Source organism: Cynocephalus volans, chromosome 9 (genome assembly GCF_027409185.1).
Source record: "Cynocephalus volans isolate mCynVol1 chromosome 9, mCynVol1.pri, whole genome shotgun sequence".
Taxonomy (NCBI): Eukaryota; Metazoa; Chordata; class Mammalia; order Dermoptera; family Cynocephalidae; genus Cynocephalus; species Cynocephalus volans.
Genome location: NC_084468.1, coordinates 421,629 through 437,538, shown reverse-complemented (window position 1 = coordinate 437,538; position 15,910 = coordinate 421,629). Strand labels below are relative to the sequence as shown.

At 63.8% G+C, this 15,910-nt stretch overlaps 2 protein-coding genes across 2 annotated transcripts; both read left to right on the top strand.

The window, feature by feature from the left end:
* Window positions 1-597: 597 nt before the first annotated feature.
* Window positions 598-7,028, top strand: SLC49A3 (solute carrier family 49 member 3). Its single transcript, XM_063108489.1, has 10 exons — window positions 598-732; window positions 3,014-3,172; window positions 3,409-3,622; window positions 3,730-3,806; window positions 4,249-4,386; window positions 4,503-4,619; window positions 5,192-5,344; window positions 5,565-5,722; window positions 5,979-6,088; window positions 6,814-7,028. Exons 1-10 carry the CDS (start codon window positions 598-600, stop codon window positions 7,026-7,028), a joined length of 1,476 nt encoding a protein of 491 aa, XP_062964559.1.
* Window positions 7,029-13,734: 6,706 nt separating this feature from the next.
* On the top strand, window positions 13,735-15,037 carry ATP5ME (ATP synthase membrane subunit e). The gene is made up of 4 exons (XM_063107405.1): window positions 13,735-13,837; window positions 14,067-14,121; window positions 14,426-14,524; window positions 14,946-15,037. The coding sequence occupies exons 1-4, from the start codon at window positions 13,802-13,804 to the stop codon at window positions 14,969-14,971; spliced, it is 216 nt and encodes a 71-aa protein (XP_062963475.1). The 5' UTR covers window positions 13,735-13,801; the 3' UTR covers window positions 14,972-15,037.
* The last annotated feature ends 873 nt before the right edge of the window (window positions 15,038-15,910 follow it).

Genomic DNA, 15,910 nt, shown 5'->3' with positions numbered 1-15,910 from the left:
GCCTGGTGGAGGCAGGGGCGGGGGCCGGGCACGGTGGGCGGGGCCTGGCGGGAGGCTGGGCGGGGCGGGGATGCGGCGGGGCCTGGCGGGAGGCTGGGCGGGGCGGGGATGCGGCGGGCGGGGCCTGGTGGAGGCAGGGGCGGGGGCCGGGCACGGTGGGCGGGGCCGGGCGGGAGGCGGGGCCGGGGCCGGTCGGGAGGCGGTGGGCGGGGCCGGCGGCTGCTCCTGGCGCCCCCCGCTCCCGCCGTGGATCCTGCTGCGGGCGAGTTCCGGCCGGTCCGGACTCGAGGCTCCTGCTCCGGCGGACCCGCCTCGCTGGGACCTCAGGAGTCGCGGGGGGTTGCTTTCCACACGCCTTCGGGGAAACGCGCACCTGCTGGGGCACAGCGCCTGCGGGCTCCCCTGTCGGCTCCACCCACGTGGGCGTGTCCTCGTGGGAACCGCACGGGCGTGACGCGGCGGTCACAAAGTCCCCGCGGGAGAGAACTTCGTCGCAGGACTGTGGCAGGGACTTGACCGTGAGGCCGAGGGAGGCGGGTCCGACGTCTCGGCCTGGCCCGGAAACCCGACAGGTCCCGGAGGGCGGCGCGCGGGGCGATGGCGGGGCCGGCGGCGGACGGGCCGGGGGTCGCCGCCACCCTGGTCCCGGGCGCGCCGCGCGGCCACCGCACCTACGCGCGCCGCTGGCTCTTCCTGCTGGTGGTCGGCCTGCTCAGCTGCTCTAACGCCACGGTACGAGGGGGCGGGCCGGGGTCCGGAGCCGGGGCTCGGGGACCGGGAACCGGGGGTCGGAGGCTCGGGGGCTCGGGGGCCGGGGGCTCGGGGCCGGCGTCTTCCTGCTGCGGGGCAGCCCGGAGCCCGGTGAGGCTGCGCCCCCCAGTTGCTGGTCCCGACCCCTCCTGCTGCTTCCCTGAACCCTCCCAGCCGCCATTCGCTCCAGCCAGAGGCCTGGGGTCCCTCTTGTCCCAGCGCATCACATGCAGGTGGACTGGGGTGGGGCGAACCTTCCTCCAGCCCCCCCGCCCCAGGACCGGCCGTCCCCATGCCCCCCCGGACAGGCGGCCACAGCACGAGTGGAGGGAGGGTTTGGGGCCACCTGACCCTCAGAATGACCCCTTTTCATGGGATTAGGCCGTGATGGGGACTCCATGGGGTCACCCCGAATCACCTCCCTAGTGTGCGTGAGGAAACTTGAGTGAGATTATTGGGCTTCGGGAGAACTTCAAGAACTGCTTGGGCAGCATGAAAAGGTACAGCTGGCAGCAGGACAGGCGGCATCCGCTGCACGGACCTGGGGTCTGCTGGCCGCAGTGACTCCAAAACCTCTTTCCTTTGCCTACAGCTGCCCAGATGAGCCGCGACTCTGCTGTGACTTGGCTCCCTGGTCCCCTGTGTCTAGACGCTGGGGAAGCCCTAGCTGGCTTTGGGTTGGCAGAGGGGGAGCTTTCTGCTGCCCCTTTCAGGAAAGGCAGACCTGAGTGGCTGAGGATGCAGAGCAGGGATCCCCCCACCCTGGGGCTGCTTCAACGAGTCTGAGAGTCCAGGGTGCGGTGCTGTGGTCTTGAGAAATCACTGGACACTCAAGTGGTGTTCTCCTGCAGTTCTTCCCTTTTTTTATCCACAAATCATTAGGAGCAAACAAAAGTCTCACCCTGACACCAGGACTTGTCGTGACTCCTGTCCGGGTCACCACAGTGAGCAGTGGGTGCCATGATTACCTCGCACAGGTTACCCTGGCCCCTTGTTACCCAGCTGCTGCAGCGGGCCAGCAGGGATCCCAGGTTCTGGGGGCAGACGGAGCAGACACAGCCTGCCCCACAAATTGTCATGCCCACGTTGCCTTGCACGTTTTAGACCATCCCTGCCCCATGACGGGCCACAGGGAGGGGCTTGGCTGGTCAGCCAGGCAGGGAGCCTCTGGGCCTGTGTGGGGCTGTTCCTGAGCCTGGGAGGCCTGTGCCTTGTGCTGTCCCAAGGAAGAAGGAAGAAAGTGCAGCGGCTGTCCAGGCTCACTGTCACAGGAGGCTTTGTGGTCAGACCTCCTGGGTCTCACTGCTCAGCCAGGGAGGGTGTGGCCTGGAGTGCTCCCATCCTCAGAGCTGGATGAGTCACAAACTTTGACTCATGACACACTCTCGTCATTGCCCCATGCCTGCCCGCCTCCTCCCTCCTGTGGGAGCCTTGGTGACCCCTTCTCCCGTTTGGGCCCTCCCTCCAGGGCTGAGCCAACTCACCTCCTCCAGGAAGCCTTCCCCATCCAAGGCCCCAGGGCTGAGTGTCCCAGCACACCTGCGTGTCCTGTAGGGGAGGTGAGGTTGGCCTTGGATGGGGCCAGCACACAGCCCAGGTGTTTCTACATGAGACTCGATCACCAAATTTGCAGACCGGCCAGAGGTGCCTTAGCCCTCACCCCCAAAGCGAAGGGCTCTGAGCTCTGCCGTGCCTTCAGCTCTGTCCTCGTCCCTTCCTGGCCCCACCATGCCTCCTGCCCCAGCCCACCTGGAGGTCGGACCCTGGGTCTGCACCACCCACCAGCCCTCACAGCCTTCCCAAAACATGCCCCCCAACTCCACGTCCATGTGATTGGGGACCAGGGCCACCACCTCCCCTCGCCTCGACCTCCTCTCCCCGCTATGCTCCAGCCTCAGTATCCCTCCCTGCCACAGCTGAGCCTGGGCTGCCTGGCCTTTCACACCCAGCTAACGCACAGTGCTTCTTGGACAGTGGATGCTGCCCCCTGATGATGGCCCTCAGCCCTCTCCTAAAGGGTCAGGTCCAGTCCTGGTGGGGCTCACTGTCCTGTAGGCCCTGGCCAGGTCGCTGGCCCACCAGCTGGCACACGGTCTGTGCACGCTGTCTGACCCTGTTGCCAGGTGCCCTCCTTTGGAGCTGACAGGGTGAGGAGTGGCCTCCAGCAGGAAGACCCCGAGTCCATGTCAGGCTGTGTTCCCATGGCCCTTCCAGGCCTGCCAACACTTTCTCTCCCCTGGCTGATTCCCGCACCTTCCTACAGCTGTGGCTCAGCTTTGCACCCGTGGCTGACACTGTCGCTGAGCGCTTCTCCCTATCTGTGGGGCAGCTCAACTGGCTCTCGCTGGTCTACCTCGTGGTCTCCATCCCGTTCGGCATGGCGGCCATCTGGGTCCTGGACTCTGTTGGGCTCCGCTGGACGGTGCGTCAGACCCCCACCACGGCTGCTCTGAGACAGCGCGGGGTCCCCTGCCTTTGGGCATGAGAGCCATTGCCTCCTCCCAGACCGGGGCCCACCAGCCCCACCAGCTGGGGCCCCAGGAGAGTCACTGGGCAGTGGGGTGGCTGGAGGTCTGGGCGCTGGGAGGATGACATCTGGGGACCCAGGAGATGGGGGAGCCTGGGCTGGCCGGCAGCACTCCTGACCCCTCCCCGCAGACCATCCTGGGTGCATGGCTGAACTTTGCCGGAAGCGTGCTCCGCGCCCTGCCCTGCCTGGCTGCTGGGCCCCTCCACCCATTTGCCTTTTTCATGGGCGGCCAGAGCCTCTGTGCCCTGGCTCAGACCCTCGTCATCTTCTCTCCGGCCAAGCTGGCTGCCTTGTGGTTCCCGGAGCACCAGCGAGCCACGGCCAACATGATCGCCACCATGTGTGAGTCCTTTGGCTAGGGCGGGAGCACTGGAGCCAGGAAGGCTGTGCCTGTGGGCTGGGGACAAGGCTGGCCGCAGCTGAGCTGATGCATTTCTCTGTCCATCCAGCAAACCCCCTGGGCATCCTTGTGGCCAATGTGCTGTCACCTGCCCTGGTCAAGAAGGGGGAGGACATCCCCCTAATGGTGAGGGGGCTCATGGGGGGCACGTGTGTGTCTGGGTGTGTGCACGTGTGTGTGGTATCTGCATGTGTCTGTACGTGCATGCACACCTGTGCATCCACACCTGTCCATGTGACACACCTGGGTGTGTTAAGTGTGACCTGCTTCTCATGTGGGTGTGCAGTTGGTGGTAAGTCGGGTGAGTCTGGAGCTCGGGAGGTCAGGCTCGCGCCGTCAAGGAGGAATCACCTTGAGTGTTATTGTGAGAGCCTGCGTTCTGCAGGAAGCCCCCCTGGAGCAGGTGAGGAAGACTGTGGAGCAAGCCCAAGGCAGGCCAGAGATTGAGGGCTGGGCTCAACCAGCAATGGGGCAGGAGTTGCTGGGGTGGGTGTGGCCGGGAGCCAGGGCAGGGGCCGGGTGAGTGCATCTGCGTGGTTCTCTGTGCACATGTACATCCTCTCTGCAGCTTGGCATCTACGCCGTCCCTGCTGGCCTCACCTGCCTGCTGGCCACTGTCGGCCTCTGGGAGAACGTGCCCCCCACCCCGCCCTCCGCTGGGGCTGCCAGCTCCAGCTCGGAGAAGTTCCTCGATGGGCTCAAGCTGGTTGGTGCTGTGGGAACCAGGGCTGGGGTGACTGGGGAGAGGGGACAGGGCGGGGAAAGCCCCTGGCCAGGCGCTCCTACCTGGGCTCCTGGGCTGAGAGGCCCCTTCCCCTCCAGCTTGTGCGGAACAAGGCCTACGTCATCCTGGCTGTGTGCTTCGGGGGCGGCATTGGGATCTTCTCCAGCTTCTCGGCCCTCCTGGAGCAGATCCTCTGTGTGAACGGATACTCCAATGTGAGCCTCTGGCCCCTGCCCACGGAAGTGTGGCTGCGGATCCCCACAGCCTCCCGCGCTCATGTCCACACCCTGATGGGGCTGATGTTGGCGTCCTCCTGATGTCAAGAGCCCTGCGGGTGGGAACTGTGCATGAAAAGCCGCAGTGACAGCTCTGGGGGAGGCAGGCAGGGGTGGTGGCCATGGGGACAGGGTGGTCGTGGCACTGGGACTTTGTATCTCTTCGCCCTGTTTCCAGTGCCCTTCCCAGCAAGGCCCCGGCCCTGCAGGTCTCCCGGCATGCAGAGGAGACTACCCTCTGCCCTCTGGCATCCGTGTTGGGTGTGGGTATCTGTGGTGACAGTCTCTCCCCTTTGGTGATTGTTTTGTTCCTGGGGGGGCAGGTGGCACAGTGCAGGACACACTACCCCGCAGGCAGCCTTAATGCAGTGCAGCCTGCATTTGTGCCTGGGCCCGAGCGCCGCATGGTGGTCCTACTGCGGGCCCCCTGATGACAGTGTACATCCTGGTGAAGGTGTGGCTCCCTGCCCTGGTGATGTGCCCAGGGCACATCCTCTCCTCTCCTCCTCCAGGAATTTTCAGGCCTCTGTGGGGCTCTCTTCATCGTGTTTGGGATCCTGGGGGCCTTGGCCCTCGGGCTGTATGTGGACCGGACCAAGCGCTTCACCGAAGTCACCAAGATAGGCCTGTGCCTGACCTCCTTGGCTTGCGTGGCCTTTGCCCTGGTGAGAGTACCCCTGAGCCAAAACCACCTTGCAGGAGTGGGAGGGGTGCCCGGGTAGGCTGGTAGGTTGTGAGGCAGCTTGGCCAGCACAGATGTCCGGACCCGCAGTCCTTGCCTCTGCCACTGGGGTGGCCCCTGGGTGGACTGGGCTCCTTTCTGCAGGTCCAGGGCAGAGGCACGCTGACTGCTTCCTTGTCCCTCTACTGCTGTGCTGCTCCCAGGTGTCCCAGCTGCGGGGACAGACTGTGGCACTGGCCGCTGTCTGTGCACTGCTCGGGTTCTTTGGCTTCTCCGTGGCGCCCGTGGCCATGGAGCTGGCGGTCGAGTGCTCCTTCCCTGTGGGTGAGGGCGCCTCCGCAGGCCTGGTCTTCGTGCTGGGGTGAGTGTCCATCTGCACCACCTGGCCTGTGAGGTGCTGCTTGCCCAGGGGGCCCAGAGACCCTCCTACCCCAGGCTGCGTGGCCCAGGCCCCTTTCCCACAAAGCAGGAAACCTGCCTGCTCTGGAGAGGGCTGAGCACGTAGAGGGCCTGCTGTGTGCAGGCCTGGGTGGGCTGCCCTGCAATGACTGGTGGCACCGTGGGTGGCACAGATGTCAGCCCCTCTGGGTGCCCAGCTGAGGGCCGTGTGTGTCCAGGCAGGCTGAGGGCGTGCTCATCATGGTGCTGCTGACAGCTGTGACTGTGCGACGCCCAGAGCCACCCTTCTCCACCTGCCGGCATGGCGAGGACCCCCTGGACTGGACGGGTGAGGGCCTGGCCCCCGGGGAGTTCCGGGCAGTGGAGGCACGGCGGCTGGGGACAGCCCTGGAACCTCCCTGCACAGCCCTTTCTCTTGGGGCCCCTCACTCTCCTCTCATGGGGCAGGGTTGTGGTGGGGTCAGAGGTCAGCAGGCAGACCCCTGTGTTCAGCATGGTGGGTACAGCTTGGAGATCCAGACCAAACCCCAAGCTCTACATCTCCTGTGTGGGTCATTTTAAAACCAGGGAAAGAGAAAGCGAGACAGCGACAGACAGAAAGAAAGACAGAGACAGAGAGTCAGAGAGAGACAGACAGAGTAACAGAGAAAGAGAGACAGCAATAGAGAGACAGAGATACAGGGACAGAGAGACACAGAGAGGAGGACAGATACAGAGGTAGCCACAGAGATAGAAAGAGACATAGAGTGACAGAGAAAGACAGAGACAGAGACAAACAAGGAGACAGAAGGACAGAGATAGAGGGAAAGACTGAGAAACAGAGAGGGGGGGTGTGCTGCTGACCTCGGAGCCCACAGCTGGGGACCTTGGGTCTGTCAACAGCCCCTAGGGGCCTGCCAGGGGCTGGGAAGGGGCCTGTCTGGGCCCTGCTCTGTGGTCATGGTTAGTGGGGTCAGCGTGGGTCAGGATCACCCGGGCTTGGCCGTGGCCCCTGTGGGGGGAGCTTGGCTGCTCGGGGGGAGCTCCGGGACAGAGCTGTCCATGTGTCCCCAGTGTCCATGCTGCTGATGGCCGGCCTGTGCACCTTCTTTAGCTGCTTCTTGGTGATCTTCTTCCACACCCCATACCGGCGTCTGCAGGCCGAGTCTGGAGCGTCCCCCTCCCCGCAGGACGCATGCTTGGGAGCTGGAGATGATGCACCACACCCCACCCCACACCCACCCCCTGAGGCTCCAGGCACGGCACCCTCAGGGGCAGCTCATGCCTAGAGCTGGTTCTCCTGGCCCTAGCTCCCCCGAGAGACTCCAAGACTCTCAGAGACTGTGACCAGTGATATCCCATGAAGGGGAGGCAGGACAGATAGGCCTGCGTCACTGGGCAGTGCCAGCCACAGCTGAGAGCCCGAGACAGGACCCTGGGGTCCTTGGCACACCCAGGGCACCGTGGGATGGCTCCTTGGCCCCAGGGCAGACTGTGTGGCTGTAGCAAAAAGAGCTACTGCTGTGTGGACAAGCGGCCACTGACTGGTCAGGACACTCTGTGGCCTGGCCAGACCCAGGGTGGCCAGTGCAGGGCAGGCAGTGCAGGGGCAATATGGCAGGGGGGCTGGCCCAGCATGTGGAGCACAGGGTAGAGCAGGGGGCATGGGGGTCCTGAGGGGTCCTGAGGCCAAGTCTGGAGTGGACAGGTGTGGGGAGGGCCTTGCTAGAAGGGGCCTATCCCAGAGCCTCTCCCTCTGCTAGCCACAAGGACGGGGGCAGCAGAGGGGCTCCCAGGCAGATGCAGACCCTCCCTCCCCCGCTCCTCCCCACAAGCAGACATTCGCAGGCAGGTCTGCGGGTCCACGTTTATTGAATTGGCAGGGGGGAACCCCTCACTTGTCCTGTTCCTGCCCATGGGAAAATTGGAACATCTGGTCTACCTGCCAGCGGTTGCAGGGTGGGGGGTCAGTCAGAGTGGGTCAGGCCCAGGCATGAGGGGTGAGAGCGACAGGGCTCCCCACCGACCCAAGTGGGGCCCAGAATTCGGCAGGTGAATTACAGGTGCCGAACTCAGGCCAGCTCTGGCTCCGGATCTTGCTTTGGGCTGGGTGGGCAGGTGGGGAGGGGGCTGTGCAGGGCGATGGGCGGGGCTGGGGGATGCACAGACAGCCCGGGCCTTCGGTCTGCTCCGTCCACAGTCTGTCCCTCTGGTTACCAAGTCAGCGATGCCCAGGTGTCCAGCTCGGGCCTTTCGGCACCATGGGGGAGGACGGGGGCCCAGGAGGTGGGGGGCCACGGTCTTGCCCAGTGGTACTGGGGATGTGGAGTGGCAGGGGTGGAGAGCAGTGTGGGGACAGCACTGCTGGGAGCCGTGCCCCTCGGGCCAGGACAGGCCACACTGGCTGCTGAGTGGCCTCCACCGCAGATCTTCAAATGGGCACTCAAGGGCTCCCGCCCCAGGGGCCTGTTCCGAGCACCCCACGTCCCACCCACCACCAGGCTGCAGCCTCTGGGGGCCGGCATCATCCCCCCAGCTGCCGCGGCGGCCCTGCCCCCACCTCGGGCCATACCTGGGCTCCGCAGACCTCATCCAATGTCATTTTGTCAGCCTGGGACATCAGCAGGCGTTTGACGCTGAGGAGAGGAGCCGGATTAGGAAAGGGGTCAGCGAGGCCCTTGGTGCCCCCCATGCCCAGCACCCCCTCCTTGCTGATGCTGCCTATGCCGTCGGGGTCCAGCATCTTGAAGGCTTTGACGATGGTCTCCTCAGCGTCTGTGCCTGCAAAGAGGCCTTGAGCCCCGGCATTGAGGGTTCCAGGCCCTGGGCTGCAAGCCTGAGCCTCAGGGAGGCCCTGCCCTGTTGTTCCCACCCTGGGGGCTCAGCTGGGGCCTGGAGATGGGGGGTGAGTGCAGGGCAGAGCCCACCATGGCTCTGGGGTGGCCACAGGGGCCCCACAGATGTGGGTCCCCGAATGCTGGGGACTAGGTGGGCCACACCCTCTCCCAGGCACGCACCATCCAGCTTCTCCCCAGACAGGTTCAGGAACACGGTGATGTTGATGGGTCCTGAGGCCTCCTTCAGCATGGCGCCCATCTCCTCCTCCTTGATGTTGATTTTGCCTGCTGCAGATGCAGTGGGGGCCAGGAGTCACTGTGGCAGGAACGTCATCTCCACTCTCCCTATCTGTCCTTGTTAATGTGTCTGCTGTCCCCACTGACAGGTGACCCCACAGGGCTGTCACCTCTGTTGTTCCGAGAACAGTGTGGGGCACATGGAGACAAGGGAGGAGACAGGCAGAGAGGCTGCCCTCATGATGGGCACAGGCAGGGCTGCACGAGCCTCGCCCCAAACCCTGAGCCTGGGGAGACCAGCTGCTGAGGAAGAGAGCACCTGGGCCACCGAGCCCAGGAAGAGGCTGTAATCTGCTGCTTTACTCACTGGGGTGTAAGGGGGCCCCTCTCAGAAGGAAGGCAGGTCACTTGGGACCTCATCCCCACCCCAGGTAGAAACCGGAGTGCCTTCCCCAGTTCCCAGGGTAGGATCCAGAAGCCCCCTGCCCTCCCGCCTCATGTGTGGATCAAGGCTGCCGAGGGCAGTGTGCCTGGCTGAGCTGCGCTTGTAGGTCCTGGGGCAGAACTGGGGTCTGCTGTGCATAGGGTCTCCCAGCTCCATGAGGCTGAGCTGAGGGAGGGGCACACCTCCTGGTCAAGACCACCTGTCCCTGTACATTGGCTCTAAGGCAGCTGCCTGTGGCATCCCAGTGGGGCATTGGCTCCTGCCCCAAAGCCCACCCCAGGCTCCCAAGGTGGGCTGCACCACCCACCCTGTTTCCTGGGAATGTGCTCTGCCAGCTCTGATCAGATCAGGGGCTAGGGGGAGCTCCCCTGCCTGGGGCAGGCAGAAGCCACACTCGCACAGCCTGCGGGAAGTTGGGTTGGCCCACCTCCTCCAGGGGCACCTACCCAGGGAGGCATAGGTGTCCTTCAGGTCCTCCTTGTCAATGAAGCTGTCTTGGTTCTGATCCATGAGAGTGAATGCCTGGGAACCAGAGCCGGGTCACTGTGCAGCTGATGGGCCCAGCCCAGCCCACCCTGCCCCCAGCGCAGCCCACCCTGCCCCCAGCCCCGTTGAGTGAGGGAAGCGGCCGCTCTCTAGCTCTGGAGCGAGGCCCACATGGGGTCTTCCCAGCACAAGCTTCTGGGTAAGGGGCTCCTGGCAACCGAGGAAGCCCTCACCTCCTTAAACTCCTGGATCTGGGTCTGCTCAAAGTTGGAGAAGACATTGGACAGGGCCCTCTGTGCCCACAGGTCCCCCCTTTCTTCTTGGTTTTCTTTCTGGCCTGAGATGACAGCACAGAGCTGAGGGTCCCCTCAGGGGCACCCTGCATTTGGGGAGACAATGCAGAGGATGGGTGCACCCTGAGCCCAGGCCCCCGGGTGGAAGGCCCTGATGGGAAGGGCCAGGCTCATGATGAACTCGCTGTGCTCAGGCCACTGAGGACCCAGGGGCAAGTAGACTCTGGGCTTGTTTTGTGCATCAGGGTTTTGTGAAGGCCACGCACACTCACAGGCACAGCTCGCACTCTTACACACCCCTGTCGGGCCGCCTGCCTGGCTGCCTGCTGACCGTGCCTGGGTCTGCCCAATGCGTCACGCCTGTGCCCGCCCTGCCCAGGCCCTGGGCTTGCCCATCTTAAGCTCCTGCCCACTCCCCCAGGACAGCTCAGACTTCAGTTGCCACTCCCTACAAGGACAGGCTTAGGCCACCCCAGGGGACTAGACAACTGCAGAGTGAGCAGTGATTCAGATACCTCACCCCCCACCCAGCCAGGCCCCCAGCTTCCTCAGGCACCTCTGGCCAGGTCCCCACCAGGAAGCTTTGTTCTCCTAAGGATTTTCTGCATCTCCAGGGCCACCTGCACACGCCCTTGGCCAAGAGACTGGGAGGGGCTGAGAACCCACTTGGGTGGCCCAGGACCTGCTGAGAAAGGGGTGCCTTTTCCAGACTTGTGCAAAGTTGCTGTGAGTGTCCCTGGCGCCGGTCATCCACCGTTTGCTGAGTACATTCTGTGTGTCGGGGGCTCCCACACAAGATCCTAACCTCCCTGCCTAGGTAGCAGAGAATAGTACTTGGGGCCTGCCACCCTGGTCCTGGGACCACCCCTGTGACTTCACAGCTGGGAGCTCCTTGCCTGGCCCACAGGGATAATATTTCTGGAATGGAAGAGCTGTGGAGATGGCCAAGCTGCCAGGTGGCCCGGGATGGGGCTCCAGGGCCCAGGGCCCAGATATACTGTACCATGGCTTCATGAGCAGTCTGGGGAAGAGACCTGGTCTGGGGTCTGTTGGCAGTGCAAGGTGGGCGGTTGGGACCCCAGTCTCATGCCTGGAGAATAAGACCTTGGAGCCCCCAGGCCTGTGTTTCAGTGGGAGGCGGCAGGAAGCAGGACCCAGGGCAGCTGCAGACCGGTGCAGCTAAGAGTGAAGGGGTGGGAGCACCTGTGTGTGGCCACATGGGTGGGTGGGGTATGCATCTCTATACCAGGCTGCAGGTGCCATGCGGGTGTCTGCTGTAGCTGAGATCATGTCTCAAGAGATACACAGCCCTAGTCAGGGACAGCTTCCCCTGAAGTGCTGCCACAGGGGTCCCCAGGGCCAGTGGGGTCTTCAGGCAGCGCTGACACCCCGAGCTTGAGGACCCTAGGGAGGCTCAACTTGCCTGGGAGGGGCCTTGGGGGAGGTTCCCAGAGGGGAGAACCAAATGTAGGAGCCAGGGCTGAGTTTGCCTAGAGCAAGGGCAACCCACTGCTCCTAGCAGGCGGGGCTTGGGTATGACCTGGAGGGGCAGGGCCTGGGCTGCAGGAGTCGGGAGCACCACACTGAGGATCTGTGCTCAGATGGCCCCTGATGCTGGAAATTGGGAAGGACCAGCAGAGCCCCCTGGGGAGGGTTCTGGCTGCAGGAGTGCACAGCACTAAAGACAGCAGCAGCAGAGCCTGGGAACCCTGGAGAGCATCGGGATTTGTACCGACAGCTGACCCGACAGGTGCAGAGGCATCGGCAGGTAGCTGGTGTCCTGAGCCCCGTGGGCCCCCCACGCCCTTTCCATGTGTCCTCTGCTGGTGCCCCTGCCCCGCTCCAAGTGGAAGATAGTGGTATGTGGTCCCCCACCACCACCACTTTTGCCCCACCTTGGGCCTGAGAGACACTTATTTTTGATTTTGGAAGCAATAGTTGCTGAGAAGTCAGGTATATTTTAAAATCCAGGGAAGGGAAAACCTGTTTTGTCACCCGAGTTCAGCCCAGCTGCTCAAGGGCAAGAATGCGAGTGTGGGCTCAGCACCGAGGAGGGTTACTTGTTCTGTGCCTTGTGGGGTCAATGCGGCTGCGCTTGAGGAGGGCTGGGGCAGGGCTTGGGGTCTGCCTCCCACCACACCAGGGGTTCAGGCAAGAAGGCCTCAGATAGGAGTGCTCCCACCACACCAGGGGCTCCAGGTCAGCATCACTGAGGGGGAAGAATAGAGCAGCATGGCCCTGTAAGATTGGTTTGGGTATCCCCACCCCCAGCCCAGGAAACGAGTGCACGTGACTTCCCAGTTTCCCAGCTGTCGTGGCCCAGGGCCTGGACTCCGGGGAGAGGGAGCAGGCTCTGCCTAGACCCTTGGAGGGTGAGTGCACCTCCCCGGGCGCCCCAGGACTGCCTGGCTCCACCCATCCCACCCCAGGGCTGCTGGGCACCTAAAATGTGCCTGGGGTTTTCATTGTTGCATCCCATTCACTTTAGATTCACAATTAAGTTCTATTGGTAAACGAGTGGATATGAAGAAAAGTAAGGAAAAGTGGGCTTCCTCCATCCCAGTGGAACAGTGCAGGGCCGAGGAGACCAGAGCACAGGCAGCCTCAGGGAGGCGCAGAGCCATTGCCACTGCGGTGGGGCAAAGGAGCCCATGGGGGTCCTCCACTCACAGCAGGCCAGGAGCAGGACGACACCTCAGGAAACCACTCCCGGGCTTCGTGGAAACCCCGTGTCAGCACCATGAGCACAGCTGGGAGACTGCTTGGATACGGCTCATTCCCATCTCCGGGCAGCCCCAGCCAGGGCTGACCACGGGGCTGTGGGACAGGTGGGCCTTAGAGCTTGCAACTATGGGGTCCTGGGGGCTTGGGGGTTCAGAGCACCCCAGCCCCTTCCTGGGATGAAAATAATGAGGGCTCCTGGGGTGAGGAAGCTTTAGCTCCACTGGAGGAGGGAGGCAGGAGACACCCAAAGCAGTGCAGTCACAGGAAGGTGGCCACCTTGCTCCATCTGGCCTGTTGGTGTGTCCGAGTTGGCCATAGACACTGGCCAGAGGGTCATTGCCCTGCAGCCACCCCTCTCCACTGGCAAGGGGCCTGGGGACAAGGGGACTTGCCCCGAGGGAGCCCATCTGCACCCAGATCACACTCAGCACAGGAGCCCCCACTTCCCTGCCCCAAAGCCTCCAGCACTTCCAGGGCCCCTACACTGAGCCTGCCCTCGGGGGTCGGGGCCCCAGGTGTGCGCGACCCAGGGCGGCGCTGGGGGCCGGGGTCCCCTCGGCCTGCCAGGGCCTGTGGGGTGTTCTCCAAAGCAGTTTGCAAGCCTGACCTACACTTTCCAAATATGTGTGCATGTGTATGGGCCTCCATCAGCTCTCCACCTGCCCCGAAAACGCTGTGGGAGGGTCTGCACCGGTGGGCGGGGGCAGCCGGGCGCGCGCCCGGGCAGGGGTCGGGGTCGCACGCTGCCACCCATCTCCGGAAAAGGAAGCCACTGCGTTCCCCCGCGAAGACACCAGCCCCAGCCCATTGCGCATGCGCAGCCGGTCGCGAGCCGCGCATCCCAGCCCTTGTGCGCGTGCGCTGCCCGTGACGTCGTCCTCAGAGCGGGGCGCTCCGTCTCCTCCGGCCACCAGGGGGTGCCACGCCACGCTCACTCGCCGCCGACGGCGCATGCGCCCGCCCGGCTACGCATTTGCTTCCTTGGTTTTCCGTCCTCCTGGCTTCGGGGTTGTGCTTCCGGTGCGGAGGTCAGGGACAAGATGGTGCCGCCGGTGCAGGTCTCTCCGCTCATCAAGGTGAGCCACGCTTCGTGGCCCCCGCCGGCGCTCGGAGCCCCACGGACCCCGCCGCCGTCCCTCCGTGACCCCTATCCCCGGGCCCCGCGACCTCCGGGCCCCGCGACCCCCGGGCCCCGCGACCCCAGGGCCCCGCGACCCCCGGACCCCGCGACCCCCGGGCCCCGCGACCCCCGGACCCCGCCCCGCGGGGCAGGCCCCGGCGCGCCCTGACCGCCCGTTCCCGCAGCTCGGCCGCTACTCCGCCCTGTTCCTCGGCGTGGCCTACGGATCCGCGCGCTACCGTGAGTGGTCGCGGGCGGGCGCGGGCACCGGGGTGGACCGGCGCGGACTGCGCTGCCGGCGGGCGGCGGTTCTGGATGAGGAGCCAGAGTGCTGGGGGGTGCGGGGTGCCGAGTCCGAGGGGAGGCGGCCCGTCGCAGAGGGCCGAGCCGGCGGGGGCTCGGGGTGCCCGGGGTGAGGGTCACTGAAGGGCAGCGGGGACCCGGGCGAGCTGCGCCCCGGAGGTGGCCTTCCCTGTGGACTCAGGTCCTCCTGTGCAGCGTTTCAGGGAACTTGATGGAACCCCCGCCCCGTTCCCTGAGACAGGCTACCTGAAACCGCGGGCCGAAGAGGAGAGAAGGGTAGCAGCAGAAGAGAAAAAGAGGCAGGACGAGCTGAAGCGGATTGCCCGAGAACTGGCAGAAGGTACTCGCGTCACTGGCACTTCCAGAAGGTTCCCTCCCACAAACGGCTGCCGGCTGCCGTCCAGTGAGCCCCTTCGTGGAGGGAGGGCCACCTCTCCTCACCCAGTGCTGGCCTAGTGTGGAGACGAGTGCCCGGGCCCCTTCCTTGTGGGGGTGGGGGGCATGGTGACAGTTTGCCTTTGGTGAGGCCTTGGCTGGCAGCGTGGCTGTACCACCCTCAGGGAGGCCACAGGCAGCCCCCTTCTCCCACTGACTGTCTCAGAATGTGCAGGTTAAGGAGCACCAAGGACAGCTTCAGTAGAGCATAGTCAGGTTCCATTGGGATAGGCGCTGGATTGTTTCAAAACCAAAAATGTGCAGTGCTCTTGGTGGGCTGGCCGAGAGTGTAATAACGTGTGTGTGTTTTTCTTCTGACTTTTCAGCTCAAGATGACAGCATACTAAAGTGAGAGGCCCATGTGAGCTGCGTTTCTCCAGAGCAGTAGAGGATGAATAAAGCTTTTTGTGTTGTGTGATTCTCTGGCTCCCTTTTGTCTACTGTCACCTGTTGTCTGGTTCCTGGACTCAAGCTCAGCCTTGTATTCTGTCCATCCTCTCCAGTTCACGGGGGGCAGGGGAAGAGTGCGTTTCAGAAGAAGGGATTAGCATCTCCAGTCACAGGACGCAGCATGCAGACACAGCAGGAGGTGCAGAGCCCACCACTTCTGCTCTCTGAGGTCTCCAGGTGGTGAGCCCCAAAGGACACTGTTTGTTATGGAGACAGCCAGCCCGGGGCACTGTGGGTGCCGTTTGGTTTTCTCTGCGATGTCAGAAGCCCAGCCCCCTGGACAAGCAGGGGTGGGCATTGGAGAGGATGGAGGTAGAAGCCCTTATAGTTGGGAGTCTAGATCCTCTGTCCCCCAACTCACAAATCTCCTCCTGACCCTAGAAGGTGGCCAGGTTGGACTGGAGACTGAAGCCCTGGGGCGAGGCCTCCTGAGCACAAGGCTGGGCCTCCGGTGCCTGAGCAGGTGTCCTTCCCCAGCCCAGCTTCTGGGACTTCTCACGGCCTGGTGGTGTGGGGGTAATGAGGCTACTTTCCAGCTATGTGCTGTCAGTAAATCTAGACTTCAAGCCCCTATTTCTTTTGTAAAATGAGTTCATTTGCAAATGTGAGAAATGAGGAACAGCACAGAGCATCTCAGTGCTCTGCCTTTGGTTAAGGGGAGGCCTGAGTGAGCAAGAGGGTGGGATGGGGTTGCCTCCCACGGGCTCCCTGCGGTGGCCTCCCAGCTGGCGTAACAGTGCCTGGGTCCCTCCTGTACTTGGTGGGATGGTATCAGAGGGGTTGGCTGTTGCTAGGTCCTCCTGGGAACCTGGACAAGCCTTAGCCCTAGTCACAGGTTCTT

Excerpts from the sequence above, each read along its gene's own strand:
- ATP5ME (XM_063107405.1), top strand. The coding sequence starts at position 13,802 with ATGGTGCCGCCGGTGCAGGTCTCTCCGCTCATCAAG. Across the intron at positions 13,838-14,066 it reads AGGTCTCTCCGCTCATCAAG|CTCGGCCGCTACTCCGCCCT; the intron begins GTGAGCCACGCT and ends CCGTTCCCGCAG. Across the intron at positions 14,122-14,425 it reads CTACGGATCCGCGCGCTACC|GCTACCTGAAACCGCGGGCC; the intron begins GTGAGTGGTCGC and ends TCCCTGAGACAG.
- SLC49A3 (XM_063108489.1), top strand. The coding sequence starts at position 598 with ATGGCGGGGCCGGCGGCGGACGGGCCGGGGGTCGCCGCCACCCTGGTC. Across the intron at positions 3,173-3,408 it reads CTGTTGGGCTCCGCTGGACG|ACCATCCTGGGTGCATGGCT; the intron begins GTGCGTCAGACC and ends CCCTCCCCGCAG. Across the intron at positions 5,723-5,978 it reads GGCCTGGTCTTCGTGCTGGG|GCAGGCTGAGGGCGTGCTCA; the intron begins GTGAGTGTCCAT and ends GTGTGTGTCCAG.